General features: G+C 37.8%; 1 protein-coding gene across 4 annotated transcripts in view; it reads left to right on the top strand.

Moving 5' to 3' along the window:
- Window positions 1-13,647, top strand: part of tub (TUB bipartite transcription factor) — a 210,536-nt gene extending 196,889 nt beyond the window's left edge. For all 4 annotated transcript variants that reach the window (XM_051923713.1, XM_028793780.2, XM_028793779.2 and 1 more), the window contains 3 exons: window positions 2,012-2,110; window positions 2,230-2,401; window positions 7,993-13,647. In XM_051923713.1, coding sequence (XP_051779673.1) covers window positions 2,012-2,110; window positions 2,230-2,401; window positions 7,993-8,126 — 405 coding nt within the window. In that variant the 3' untranslated portion in view covers window positions 8,127-13,647. The remainder of the gene's footprint in view (window positions 1-2,011; window positions 2,111-2,229; window positions 2,402-7,992) is intronic.
- Window positions 13,648-14,088: the final 441 nt, after the last annotated feature.

The raw sequence follows: 14,088 nt of genomic DNA, 5'->3' as shown, positions 1-14,088 counted from the left end.
TTTTCTTCAGATTGTGCAACAATCCAATCTTGGGAGACAATTGGGAATCACAACCACTCTCATACTACACATGAGATGATGGTGATGAAGCTGAAATTCCAGTCAACTCAGAAAATCAGTCGACAACTACAAATCAAGCTAAAAATTATGTCAAAATCACAGTGTATGCTCAATTTAAGACTACAAAGTTTTGCGCATGCCCACTGTAGGCAGATGATTATGTCATATGCATTTTATATTGAATGAAAAGACTTTCATAAATAACGTGAAAATGTTAGTGTGGGAGAAGATTGTTTTAATTTAAAAATATCTTTCTAAATGAAAAGAAAGCAATATAGATATAGCCTTAGACAGTTTCTAAAGCAGCATGACTTTGATTTGTGGTTCTGCCTATGCACGTTTACTTTTTGAATTGTGAAAAAGCTGTAAAGACAGACTTTGCCACTCTGTGACTGAGAAATGGAAAAGTAGCTTCAGGAAAGAGATGCATACTGTAAATATGCGTTTTTTGTTTTTGAAAAGTTGTTTTCATGCTGTTCTGCATTCTATTGTATGTACATGTTAGATCAGGGGTCGCCAACTCCGGTCCTGAAGGACCACTGTGGCTGCAGGTTTTCATTCTAACCCTTTTTTTAATGAGTGCCCTGTTTGTGCTGCTAATTGACTTCTTGTGAATTCATTTTAATTGAATTGCTTTTTTAAGATTTGTTCCCTTGAATTTCTTCATTGTTCCTCTGAATTGCTTCATTTCTTTCCTTAAATGGGACCCAAACAGAAATACAATGTGAAGTGAGTGATCCAACTGAAGACCAACTAGGTCAGGGCCTCAAACTCCAACCAGTTTCACTCCAAGCAGTTGCCTAATGAAGTGCCAATTCTTGTCGTTAATTAAACCCGTTCTTTAATTCCGTGGCTTGTTGCTGCTCTCGTGGTGCATTAGCAGACATTTCTGAAATTGTTGATTTTCTCTTTTCTAAGAGCTCTTTTAAAATGATTTGGGGACCTGAGCAGATCAGCATTCCTGAGACCTTCATTGTTCTTTATTTTCAGATATTGTATTATGGACACCAGTTGTTTTGGCTCAAGTTGTCCATCCATCCATTCATCCATCCTCTTCCGCTTATCCGAGGTCGGGTCGCAGGGGCAGCAGCTTGAGCAGAGATGCCCAGACTTCCCTCTCCCCGGCCACTTCTTCTAGCTCTTCCGGGAGAATCCTGAGTGCGTTCCCAGGCCAGCCGAGAGACATAGTCCCTCCAGCGTGTCCTGGGTCTTCCCTGGGGCCTCCTCCCTGTTAGACGTGCCCGGAACACCTCACCAGGGAGGCGTCCAGGAGGCATCCTGATCATCCTGGCTCATTTTGTATCTCATTATTTTATGGCTGCTAATTAATGAAAAAGAAACAATTAAGGGGTCTGAGCCATAAAGAGCAAGTCAAACAAAATGAGTTCAAAAGAAGTTAATTAGCAGCAAAAGCAGGTCACTCATAAAGAAAAGAGTTAGAATGAAAACCAGTAGCCACAGTGGTCCTCCAGTGGTGGAGTTGGCGACCCCTGTGCTAAATAACTTACTCTTTTTGATGAATCTACCAAATATTTTCCCCTAAATAAATGTTGATCATCATTGAGTTTCCAGCCGCCACACTTGATCCCCTTTGTATTAGTCTGTACAACTTTTTACAAGGAATTTGTACCTACAAAGTATCCACATGCAGAATTAGACAGTCAGGGCACTTGCTTCTTTTTGTTTCTGTTCTCTGTTTTCGTGTCGCCACACTCACCCACACTAAGCCAACTTCAGGATGACAGTTAACCTAACTCACACATCTTACAACTGTGAGATGAATCTAGAACAGTCTGAGCAAAACACACACTGACACAGGGAGGAATTTCAAACACTACACCGGCAGTGACCAGGCCAGGATTTGAACCCAGCCTACTGGTGCTGTGAGGCAGCTGTGCTAAGAATCCCGGAAAAAAAAAATTATTGTTAACTATGGTCATCTTTATTACAGGAGACAAATGTTTTAGGATTCAAGGGACCTCGTAAAATGAGTGTTATTATACCAGGCATGAACATGGATCATGAAAGAGTTTCAATTAGACCAAGAAATGTAAGTATTGTATGAAATTCTTACTTAAAAACATCTCTCTAAATGCTTTAAAAACATATATGTTTAGGTTTTTGTGTGTTTTGCATTCATTCAGTGGTGAACGATTGTTTTCTATAAAGGAACATGAATCACTGATTGCAAGATGGCAGAACAAAAACACAGAGAGTATCATTGAGCTTCACAACAAAACTCCAGTTTGGAATGATGATACCCAGTCCTACGTTCTCAATTTCCATGGAAGAGTGACTCAGGCATCTGTCAAAAATTTCCAGATCATCCATGATAATGACCGTGAGTTCTAAATGTGCTAGACGCTTCTGAATTGGCACACTCGTAACATTTTAAAAGTGGATGCATAGCTCTCTGTGCCTACACATCATTCTGTAGCTTTTTTTTTTTTTTTTTGCATTTTTTGGTCATTTTATTTCATTTTCTAACATGTGTTGGGGTAACTTATTGTCATTTACAGATAATAAATAAATAATGTTTACTCAGTAAGTGCAAAATTTTGATGTGTGAGAAATAAATATAAATAAGCAGAACAGTGTGGGAAAATACAGCTTCTGATTACCGGTGCATTTTAGAATTCCAGCTTTTAGGTCCTATGAGTTATAGCAGCACAGTGGATAGTGCAGTAAACTAGGAGCAAATCCCAGGTTGGTCACTGTCGTCATGAAGTTTACCTTGTTTGTTCTCATGGAATTCCTGTTTATCATCACACTCCAAAGATGTGGAGCCTCTCAGTCGACTCAATATGATGAATAGGCATCACCTGCAGTTAATGTGATTTTGATAAGGGTCCTGTCACCATACCTTTTTGTTTCCTGCATTATGGTGCAAAGAACTTATCAGAATTAGATGATGTTAAAATCTTCATCAAAATGTATGACATTACAAAATGAATGACATTAACTTATGTCCATCCATCCATCCATTTTCCAACCCGCTGAATCCGAACACAGGGTCATGGGGTCTGCTGGAGCCAATCCCAGCCAACACAGGGCACAAGGCAGGAACCAATCCCGGGCAGGGTGCCAACCCACCACAGCGTTAACTTATGTATTTCATTTATTTGCATTGGAATAACACAATGAACCTAGGGAAATAAGCCAAATTTATTCTTACCTGTATTTCACACAATTTTACAATACCCTTTTTAGGGTTCTGTGTGAATAATGTTAGATTTGGCTTTTTTCCCCGTACGGTTTATGTATTCTTTCATTGCATCCATCCATTATCCAACCCGCTATATCCTAACACAGGGTCACAGGGTTCTGCTAGAGCTAATCCCAGCCAACATAGGGCGCAAGGTAGGAAACAAACCCCAGGCAGGGTGCCAGCCCACCACAGGGCACACACCAAGGACAATTTAGGATCGCCAATGCACCTAACCTGCATGTCTTTGGACTGTGGGAGGAAACCAGAGCACCTGGAGGAAACCCACATAGAGACGGGGAGAACATGCAAACTCCACGCAGGGAGGACCCGGGACGCGAACCCAGGTCTCCTTACTGCGAGGCAGCAGCACTACCACTGCGCCACCGTGCCACCCTCTTTCATTGCAAATACATTTAATTCATATGTTAACACCAATCATTTTGTAATGTTATGTATTTTGTATAAAAATTTGAGCATTATCTGAAAACATGCAGCAGTGCCATACCTCTATATAAATGATCTGGACAGGAATTTAAATAACAAGCTGGTTAAGTTTGCAGATGATACCAAGCTGAGTGGAATGGTAGATAGTGTAGAAACAGATGAATTATTACAGAGGAATTTGGACAGAATATACGTTTGTGCAGATTTACTGAATTTTTTTATTGATTTTAATTAGAAACAGATAACATTCCATACATTCAAGATAAATGTAACAAATCAAAGCAAAATTTGACCCCAACCCAAGAGAAAGAGAGGAACCAGCAACTGCAACTACGGTATAAAAGGAGCAAGAAAAGAAGGGTATCCTTTTCCCCAAAACGGAAGCTTATTCTAAAAGTTATTGATTAGATCCTGCCATATTTTTAAAAAGTTTTGAACAGATGCTCTAAGTGAGAATTAGATTTTTTCTTATTTCAAATAGTATAGAACATCAGTTACCCACTGATTTAAAAGTGGTGGGGTGGGATTCTTTCATTTGAGCAAGATGTCTACGTACTAGTAGTTTAGTAAAGGAAATTACTGTTTGTTTGTCCCTCTGCACTTTAAAACTGTCTGGGAGTCCACGAAATACAGCTGTTAATGGATTAGGAGGGATTGTGACACCAAGGCTGTCTGATAGGCATGCAAAGATTTTTGTCCAAAATGTTAATTTGATGCAAACCTAGAACATGTGGCCTAGTGAGGCTGAGGCTAGATTGCAGCGTTCACAGGTTGAATCTTGCCCTGGAATCATTTTGGACAATTTTAAATGAGATAAATGCACTTGATTAAAGATTTTAAGTTGAATGACTGAATGAGTTGCACATATAGAGTTTGAGTGTATTCCGTGCATGGCTGCCTTCCACTCCTTTTCTAAAATATTGAGTGACAGACCCTTTCCCCAATGTACTCTGGGGTCTTTGAAAGGAAGGGATTTTCAAATATTTTTATAAATCTGAGTCTTCAAGACTGATCAATAATTCTTCTGGAATAGAACAAGGTGGAAGGTGAGGTAAATTGGGCAAGTTCTGTTCAGCAAAGTTTGTAGCTTGGAAGTTGTGGAGGAATTATATTGATTTGAAGTTATGTTTGAAGTGTAATTGTTCGTAGGTTGAAAAGACATTGTCTATCTACAAGTCTCTAAGTGTTTTAATCCCGGACATTTTCCAGACATTGAATAGTGTATATGTTTGAGAGGGTGGAAAAAGGTGGGTGTTATGTAGAGGTGCAATGGATAAATGTTTTTTTTTTTCTCAAAGTACTTCATACATTGGTTCCACATTCTGAGAGAATGAAGGGTAATTGGATTTTCAGTGTAATGACGATAGTTTGTTTTAAGTATGGCACAGGGCAGGGAATATAAAGAAGTGCTGCAAGATTTTATTTCTATTGCAGACCAGGCTTAAATTTGTGTCAATGCCCAGGCCTTTAGATCTTGTATATTTGCCGCCCAGTAATAAAACTTAAAGTTGGGTAGTGCCATGCCCCTCTCTGCTTTATGTTGTTGTAGAGTCACCCTTAGGATGCATGAATGTTTTGAATTCTAAATAAATGAAATTATGATTGAGTCTAATTTCTTAAAAAAATATTTGTTAATGTATACGTGAATGCTTTGAAATAGGAAGAGCAGCTTGGGAAGGATGCATAATAAAGATAATAATGTTGATTCTCCCTTCTAACAGAAGGTAGACCATCTAGTCACATCTTGTTCAATTTTTTCCAAGCAGACAGCAAATTTTTGTTGAAAAAGATCTTTATACTTGTAATATTTACCCCTAGGTATTTAAACTGATCTGCTATGATAAATGGGAAGGTGTCCAGATATTACGTGCTAGAGAATTCACTAGAAATGCATGCTTTAATTCAAACTGATTTTAAGTCCAGATCTCTATTGAAAATCAGCTAATTCTTTTAGAACTGCTGACACAGAATTTTGTGGGCCTATTATATACAGTACCATAACATCTGCATATAGTAATATTTTTTGTTCACATCCTTCTCTGAAAATCCCCTTTATCTCTGATGCGTTTCGAAAGAATATAGCCAACTGTTCAGTGGCAATTGCAAAGAGCAAAGGTTGATAAGGGTTGAGTACCACATTTTGGTTTGAAATGATCTAAAATGATGTTGTTAATACAAACTGAGGCTTCTGGACTAGTATAAAGTAATCTGATCCATGCACATATGTTCAGGCCAAACCCAAATTTGTGCAATGTGGAGAATAGTCATATTCAACTATATCAAATGCTTTTTCTGCGTCTAAATATGATAAGCTCTCTGGGGTGTTAGATAAAATGAGTGAATATATTATATTAAACGAATGTTGAAGGATAGAGGTTAAGTGTCTGCCTTTAATAAATCCTGTTTGGTCTTGTGATATTACAGAAGGAAGCACTTTCTCAGTCCTTCTTGTTAGAATTTTGGAGAGTATATTAACATTGTTATTCAGAAGAGAGATTGGTCTGTATGATGCACATTGTAGCTGGTCCTTTTCCTTCTTAGGAAAGATGGTAATTAAGGCTTGGCGAAAAGTTTGAGGTAGAATTTTTTTGTCTTTATATTCTATAAATGTTGTTAATAATAGTGGAAAAAATGATTTGAGAATTTTTTTATAAAATTCCACTGGGTAGCCTTCAGGGCCGGCTGCTTTCCCACTTTGAAGTGAGTTTATAGCATCTAATAATCCAGTTCTGCAGCACTAAGAGTTATCTAGTTGTGGTATCTCTAATGAATCAAGAAACTCATTAGATGGTGCCTTATGTTCTTTTTAAACTGAGCAGAATATAAGGACTTATAAATGTGTCAGTTATATTTTTACGGTCAATAATTTTATCTCCGTCTGTGATGTTAATTGCTATTATTGCATTACGGACTTCCTGCTTGTGGATTTGTTGGGCTAAGATCTTATTGGCCTTTTCTCCATGTTCATAATAATAATGTTGCAATTTAAGAGATGTTGCGAAGATAAGCTGTTCCATTTCTTTAGTAGTCTAGAGGTTAAATTGTGATTGCAAAACCAGTCTTTTCCTATAGAGTGCCACATTTGGAGGCCTGGTGTATTCTAGATCTATTCTGGTAATTTCGCTGTTTAAGTCAGATGCCATCTTGGTTTCCAGTTTTTTTTTTTTTTTAAACCTCAAAAATATACTGCATTTCAAATTTAATGTAGGTAAATGTAAGTTCTTACATGTAGGAATTATAAACAATGGGAATCATACTGGACTCGTCATTATCAACATCCAGACAGGGAAAGAAGCCAGTAAGAATGTTAGGTTTGTTAACATGATACTATGTAGAGTATTAGTCAAAGGAGGTGATGCTCAAGCTTTATAACGCACAGGTGAGGCATCATCTAGAGTACTATGTGCAATTTTGGTATCCAGTCTACAAAAAGGACATAACAATGCTAGCAAATGTCCAGAGAAGAGCAACTGGACTGATTCCAGGGCTACAGGGAATGTGTTTTGAGGTAAGATGAAAAAAAGCTGAGCCTTTTCAGTTTAAGCAAGCGCAGATTAAGAGTTGACATGATTGAAGTATTTAAAATTATGAAAGAGTTAATACAATGGATCCAGGCTATTACTTTTAAATTAATTTAAAATTAAAGAAGAAACAATGAGACACAGTTGGAAACTTGTTAAGGGTAAATTTTATACCAGCTTTAGAAAGTTTTTTTTCAAATAGAAATCTGTAGATCTATAAATCAGCAAATAGTGTGGCAGTAGGGCTTTAGGGATCTTAAAAACTCAACCTATTTTGGAAAAATTAGGTGGATAGTATCGTCGAGCTTTGTTGGGCTGAATAGGCTGTACTTGGTAAATTTCTTCTAATGCTCTTATATTCTAAAGGTGCATTGCCCATGGCAAATTCCTGTTCTGTGTCGAGTCATGACAGAATGGACAGAATTCATTTGATATGAACAACTCAGCAGAATTCTTTAGATGATCATAATCTCCCTGCATCTCCCAGTATTATAAGTGCTACAGACCAGCTGCTGTGTTGTTCAATAATACTGTATGTCTGAAATAACCAGTTCGAAACAGCTTCGAGATGGTCAAGTCTGCCCACTGAAAACATTTGTCGCCTAACACAAAGGACTTCCAGAATATTCAAATTATGATAAGTCTCTCAACTTAGCTTGTATTTGAAGCCACTGTTTTTATTGTTGGCTGTTCTTCTTAGCGACACGTCACAAATGAATTGAATGAATTACTAATAAACATCTTTGTTTTATTTTTCAGCTGATTATATAGTAATGCAGTTTGGTCGAGTGGCAGAAGACGTTTTCACAATGGACTACAATTACCCAATGTGTGCCCTTCAGGCCTTTGCCATTGCCCTTTCCAGCTTTGACAGTAAATTGGCCTGTGAATAAGTATCGCAGGCTTTTCATCAAGCAAGTTTTATTTACATGAATGAAGACGGCAGCCTCACTTTTTCAAAAATCTGTTGCGACCTTACTTTCAAAGACTGTAAGGTACAAAAATGTGTCTAAAACATGGCAACCTAGAGGCTAACATGGAAAAGTGACGCATTAAAAGCGGTTATGATTGGTAAAATTTTACAGAAAATGTGAGAGTTAAAGTCTTTTACGACATTCCATAAATTCAAAGATCGTTCTTTTATTTTTTTATTACAATGTGTGTCAACATTTTTCATATTCTTCATATTTGGTAAACTCTACTAATGAAACGTATTCTAACATTTGGAAGTTAATATTAAGTTACTTCCCAGCGACCAGTGATTTGCTAAATATTATGAAATTCAGATTAACCGCTTTTCTTTACGTGTTTATGGGATCAGAAACATTCTATTTTTAAATAGAAACTAAATTGAAATTGAAAAAATAAGAAAAATCTTGATTATGGTGTTGTGGACTGACAATTAACCTCATCTTAATAATGTTTTAATAAAGATTGTATTTATTTTTATTTAAAAGATGGAATAGGAAGAGTCGCACATGTTTTACATTACATGCCTTTTATCTTAAGCTCAGCGATGCTAACGTTAAGCCACCACCACCAAGAACTGATTAATGTCTTGTCATATATTTTAAATGTGTCTACCTGGAATATTTTATAGCTGAATGCCTCTGGTCCTGTCCAAAACCTGAGACCTAAAAAAGTGCAAAAGTAGTAAAAAAAAAAAAAAAAAAAGCAGAGACTTTGTATTAACAATTTAGGAGGGTTTTAAAAGCAGCCATCCTAATAAAGCCAGGCATTGTAAATAGCTTGCTGAGCAGTACATCTGCCTTAGACTTCCATTCTCTCAATATGGGTCTTTTCTAATCCATGCCCAGGAAATTAAGACTTACACCCTATAGAAGAGTCTAAATACCTCTGGCAGTAGCCACCCGTTTATACACATTTATAAAAATAAAAGCCCTGATCATGCTGTAGTACCCTGACAGCCCTTGGAATTGATCCACAGCTACAAAATGCAGAGTCACAAAACCATGAACCATTTTTGCTAGTCTAGTTCACCCTCTTTTTAGCAGGTCCTAATGCAGTCTTCATGGCGTAATATAGCAGAGCTTCCTGGAGATGTACCTGCTAATGTACCATGGAGTTGCTCAGGGTTAAATGGGCACAAGTCTCCTGCTCTTCAAATAGCTCAGCCAGTCTTTTTATTCAAAGCTCCTGTATCCTGAGATTCTCTCTGACTACTCTCTGTACACCCCAAGTATATCGTACAGACCTGCAGGCCTTAAACAATAGATACCGCTGATTCTTTTCTGGTCAGAGACAAAAGCACAAAGGGAAGTGCAGTATGCTTTCTGATTGTTCTTTTTGTCCAGGCAACTGAAATCTCAGAGGTGTTACAGCAAGTGCCTGGTGACCGAGCAGCTAACTGTAGTGTTATGTTTGTCTGGCACTGCCAGTTCACAGAGGTAAATGAAACTCTTTCAAATGATGACCTAAGGAGTCGGCCAGTAGTGATGAGGACGGGAAGGTGCAGCAAATTGCATGTGAATATCATGAGACTGTTGATAGAATTACAATGCAATTATTAGACAATTTCTGAAATGTTTGATCAGTTTGGTCACCTGCTGTAACAGCTGTGGTCCTTACGACACTGATTTAACAAGAGGGTCGGCCAAAAGACACTTGACACTGTAGATAGAGCTGTTATGCCATCGTACGTAACACACATGGGCTGATGCTACATGGTGGCCACTCTGAGAACTCGCTTACTGAGTGTACCTCTGTAGTCCTAGGGTGTTGTACCGTGTTAGCCATTATGATTGTAGTGACAAGTCAACCAAAATGATACACTAAAAAGATTACAATATGCAAGTTTTTGAGGCAACTCAGGCCCCTTCTTCAGGCAAGATGTACCTCATAAACACCATGTCAGTAAATTAACACATAAAAAGATCAGTTTAGTACAATGGATCTTCATTTTGTAATATTTACACATTGAAGCTACCTAAACCAATTTATTGTAACACTGTAATACTATATACAAGAATATCATGGCAGTGTAACAATTTAAGCGCTGTTTAGTTCACAGCATGATGATCAGCGTGGATGGATTTCTAGTTTAAGATTTCAATATGTGTTGTTCTGTAAAGACAAAGAAGAAGTTTATCAAACAACTGTAAAACAGTTTTGGATCTTTTCCGAATATGTGCCAATGAAGCTAAACAGTACATCTGACATGTTTTCAATCAAGGTCATGATGTAAGGTAGACACTATGTATTATTGTAACTGCTGACTTATAAAACATTCCTCATTGTCTGCTTTTCTCATTGGCTGATACTCACCACATAACTGGACAAAGCAGATCTGACAATGTAATTATAAAGACTGAATGAAATGGACCAAGAAAAGAAACATACAGTGGTCAAAAGTTACAAGATCGTAAGCCAAAAGTCAGTCAGATCTTTCACCAAGCCCAAAATTAAATGCATAAATACAAGGACTAAAACACATGCAAAGTTTTTTAGGGATTTCTCCTCAGTCTCAGATAGAGATGCTCAGGATGGTCACTGCTGACCTTTTATTCCATCGCATAACTGAAGTCACGTGGAGTGGAAAAACAAAGATGGCATCAGAAACATTGCCAAATTATTTGAATAATGTGAAATACACCTCAAGTGAAAACTAATGCTAGATTTAATTTCTGAATAATTCAAAACCCCCAAGGAAGGGAAAATGAACAGAAAAGGCGTGAAGTTAAGTAATGAAAAATTAAAAATAAATCGTGATCATAACGATTATGATGTTCGCCATACTTATGTGCTGTAAATAATTGAATTTTCAACATTTACCTCCTCACCTCCGCACATATTGTAAGTGGCGTGTGGAATGAGAGTAAAGTCTGCTTTTCTCCTTTTTCCCCTTCTGCTCTTTTTCATTCCGTGGTTTCCTTCAGCGTTTTCTCTTCTCTATTCTCACAATTATATTCGCACTACAGAGTTTTTAAACAAAACAAACTCCATCCACGCTAGTACTTTCACATTGTTTATGTAAGTATCTGTCCACATTAAAATGACGAAAAAACACATATGACATAGCTGTTTTCCTGCACTGGCCATGCACACATCACCAGAAAAATCTTTGAAATGATGATAACACTGCTGGCCACGGGATTTATGGCAAAACTGTAGTGACCAGTAAATTATTTGCGTTTTGTGCATGTAAACAGCATTCAAACTGTACAAAGCGCAACATGAAAGCTTACTGGTAAACAACACTACAAGCGCTACAAACTCCTCGGTGTCCTCTATGTTGGAATATGGTTTTCTTCCATGAAGGGTGACTGATTAAGGAATGAGATCCAGTCATGGAAGAAACCATAATAAGCACAAACCAGTTTTCAGAAGCCCACACTGCGATGCCATGCTAGTGTTTTCAGTATTTCTTGTGGTAATAAGCAGGACCCAATCAGGGGAGGGGCCACTGTATCCATCAGAGGGCGCTCTTAATCCCCCGAGATGCATTTCTTGATGCAGAATGGACTAGAACCAATACCATCCCTTTTGTACCAATGGCGGAAAAAGAATTAAAAGAGAAATATGGTACAGAAAAAGAGATACATGTATTTAACTTGCTTTAAAAGATATCATTCATTCCCAGAATATAATGCATAATCCTGTATACATACATATTGAGGCTGGAGAAAAGCAAAGGGACATCACAGCCAAGTGGGAGAATGCTGACACACAGATGTCCCATCCAGCAGCGAGGAATGTTGAAGGCATAGTGAGACGCTTCTGACGTTGCGCTGGATCCTTGTCATTATAAACACTCTCATAATTTCATATTCGTAGAATTCATGTCAGAAATAGAACTGGCTGGTTATTACTACCTTAACTTGTTCTCATCATTTATCACAGACTCTGGTTTTATTAACCATATTGGTCAAGCAGACATCAGCACTTTTTAAAATAACCTGCCTGTGTGTCCTTCACATGTTTTCTGCCTATCTCCCTAACCTGACTTACAGCTCTCATTTGTCCATCTCTCTGGCACACTGTCTCTCAGCTGGATTGCATGGCTTTGTGAAATAAATTTCACAAATTATATTGGCACAAATAGCCTTCTTGCGACAAGCCACCTAATAAGCATGAACAAATTGGAGTACGATCAGAGATTACATTTTCAAAAGTCTACGCTTTCACCCATCCACATTGCAGTGCCAAACTGGTACTTTCAGAAGGAGGGAGTTTTCAAAAGTTTCCATTTTCCAGGTTGAAAACGCCATTATAGTGTGGAAAAAGGGAGACTTATGTCTGAATTTATAACTGAAAATGTAGCGGACATAAGTAACCCTTTTCACTTTTTGTCCACACTATAGTGCCGCTTTTAACCTGGAAAATGGAAACTTTTGAAAACTCTCTCCAGAGCCGGACGCTTCTACTTGTTTAATTCTTGAACTCCAAGTAAAGGTGAAAAACATTGTATTCACATGTGTTTCAAATACATAATACTGCTTTTTATTTTTACTGCTAGGGACACTAAATTAAATATTGGATGAAATTATTACAGAAACATTTTTAACCAATGCTGCTAAAGCCAGCTGAAACTCAAATTCTCTTTTTAGCTGAAGCCCATTGCTGCTTGATTTGGCTGTGAACACTCAATACGTATCTACTGTGTGGCAAATACAAGGACAAAAATGAACACTTACATAAAATAAAGTCATTCCAATTTCAGCGGCTTCACTGGTAATATGAAGAAATTGAATGCTTTACACACAGCTGTCTGTAGCTGAGGTTCAATAAATTGCTAATATTGTGTGCTGCAGCTTCACAGTTTACTCCTTCTCCTTTATTCTTATACTCTTTCAATGTTTCTTTGACGTTTGATGCATATGACCATGAAACCTAAAACACATCTTAGGATGCACAAGGTACAGTCTGCTGTTTTAGATTTGAGTTAACTAAAAAACTCTTTTAAGTATGCAGAGAGCACACCCAGCCATCACTGCATATTTAAAGAATCTGACCAGACATTACCAGACAGCCTGCAATCATCGCACAACCCACTCTTTGCCAGTTAGGTGGACTGCTTTTAGCCCTTCGTGGATGGACAGTGGGCTATGGCTTATATGTCACCCTTTTCACAACACCTGGGGAGGTAATATGTTGTGAAGGACCTTTCATTTTTTTATTTTATTGGGTTTATTAGTGTGTTTTCTAATGGTAATTCATGTCTTTTGTCAATATAAATTAGCTAGAAACGCAAAACTTCCATTGATGTTTGTCATCCAAGCATTACCTCTGTCTGTTTTCGTCCAGTTCCTTTGAACCTGCGTACCTTTTTGTACTGCCTATGTAATTACTTCTTCCTGTGCTTTCAGGCTTTGTTTAATTACTTGCATTGTAATATGGTTTGCTTTGTAAAGGCGTTATTAAAAAATAAAGATATTGATATTGTCTCTTGCTCTCCTTCTCTCTTGCTGTCTCTCTCTAAGTTTACTTTCTACTTCCCCACATCTTACAATCTAATTTTAGTTTATGCCACTATTCTCTTAAAAAGTCCCATGGTATGAAAGCATTATACTGGCCTGACTGTACACGCTCGAGCATACCCTGACCATCTAATCTTATATTTAAACGTCTACACGTGGAGGTCTGGCCCGGTAAGTGAGAGGTGGAGTCAGACTAAGGGTTCCACCTCCGAGTATACACAAGCGTGGCCAGCACGTCGGCAAAGCAAAACCTCTGAAGAAAGAGTCACTCACTTAGCGGCTAATACAGGAGCGAGGCGAGCACACCGGCAAAATGAAACCTCCGAAGAAACTTTCAATTACCTGACATCTCGACATTTCAATTTTTTTTTTCTGACGATTTCAAAAGTTTCTAGGTTTTGAGGACCCCGTGCTGTAA

Source organism: Erpetoichthys calabaricus, chromosome 2 (genome assembly GCF_900747795.2).
Source record: "Erpetoichthys calabaricus chromosome 2, fErpCal1.3, whole genome shotgun sequence".
In the NCBI taxonomy this organism is placed as follows: Eukaryota; Metazoa; Chordata; class Cladistia; order Polypteriformes; family Polypteridae; genus Erpetoichthys; species Erpetoichthys calabaricus.
Note: the sequence above shows the minus strand (reverse complement) of the source record. Positions and strands in the feature narration are given on the sequence as shown.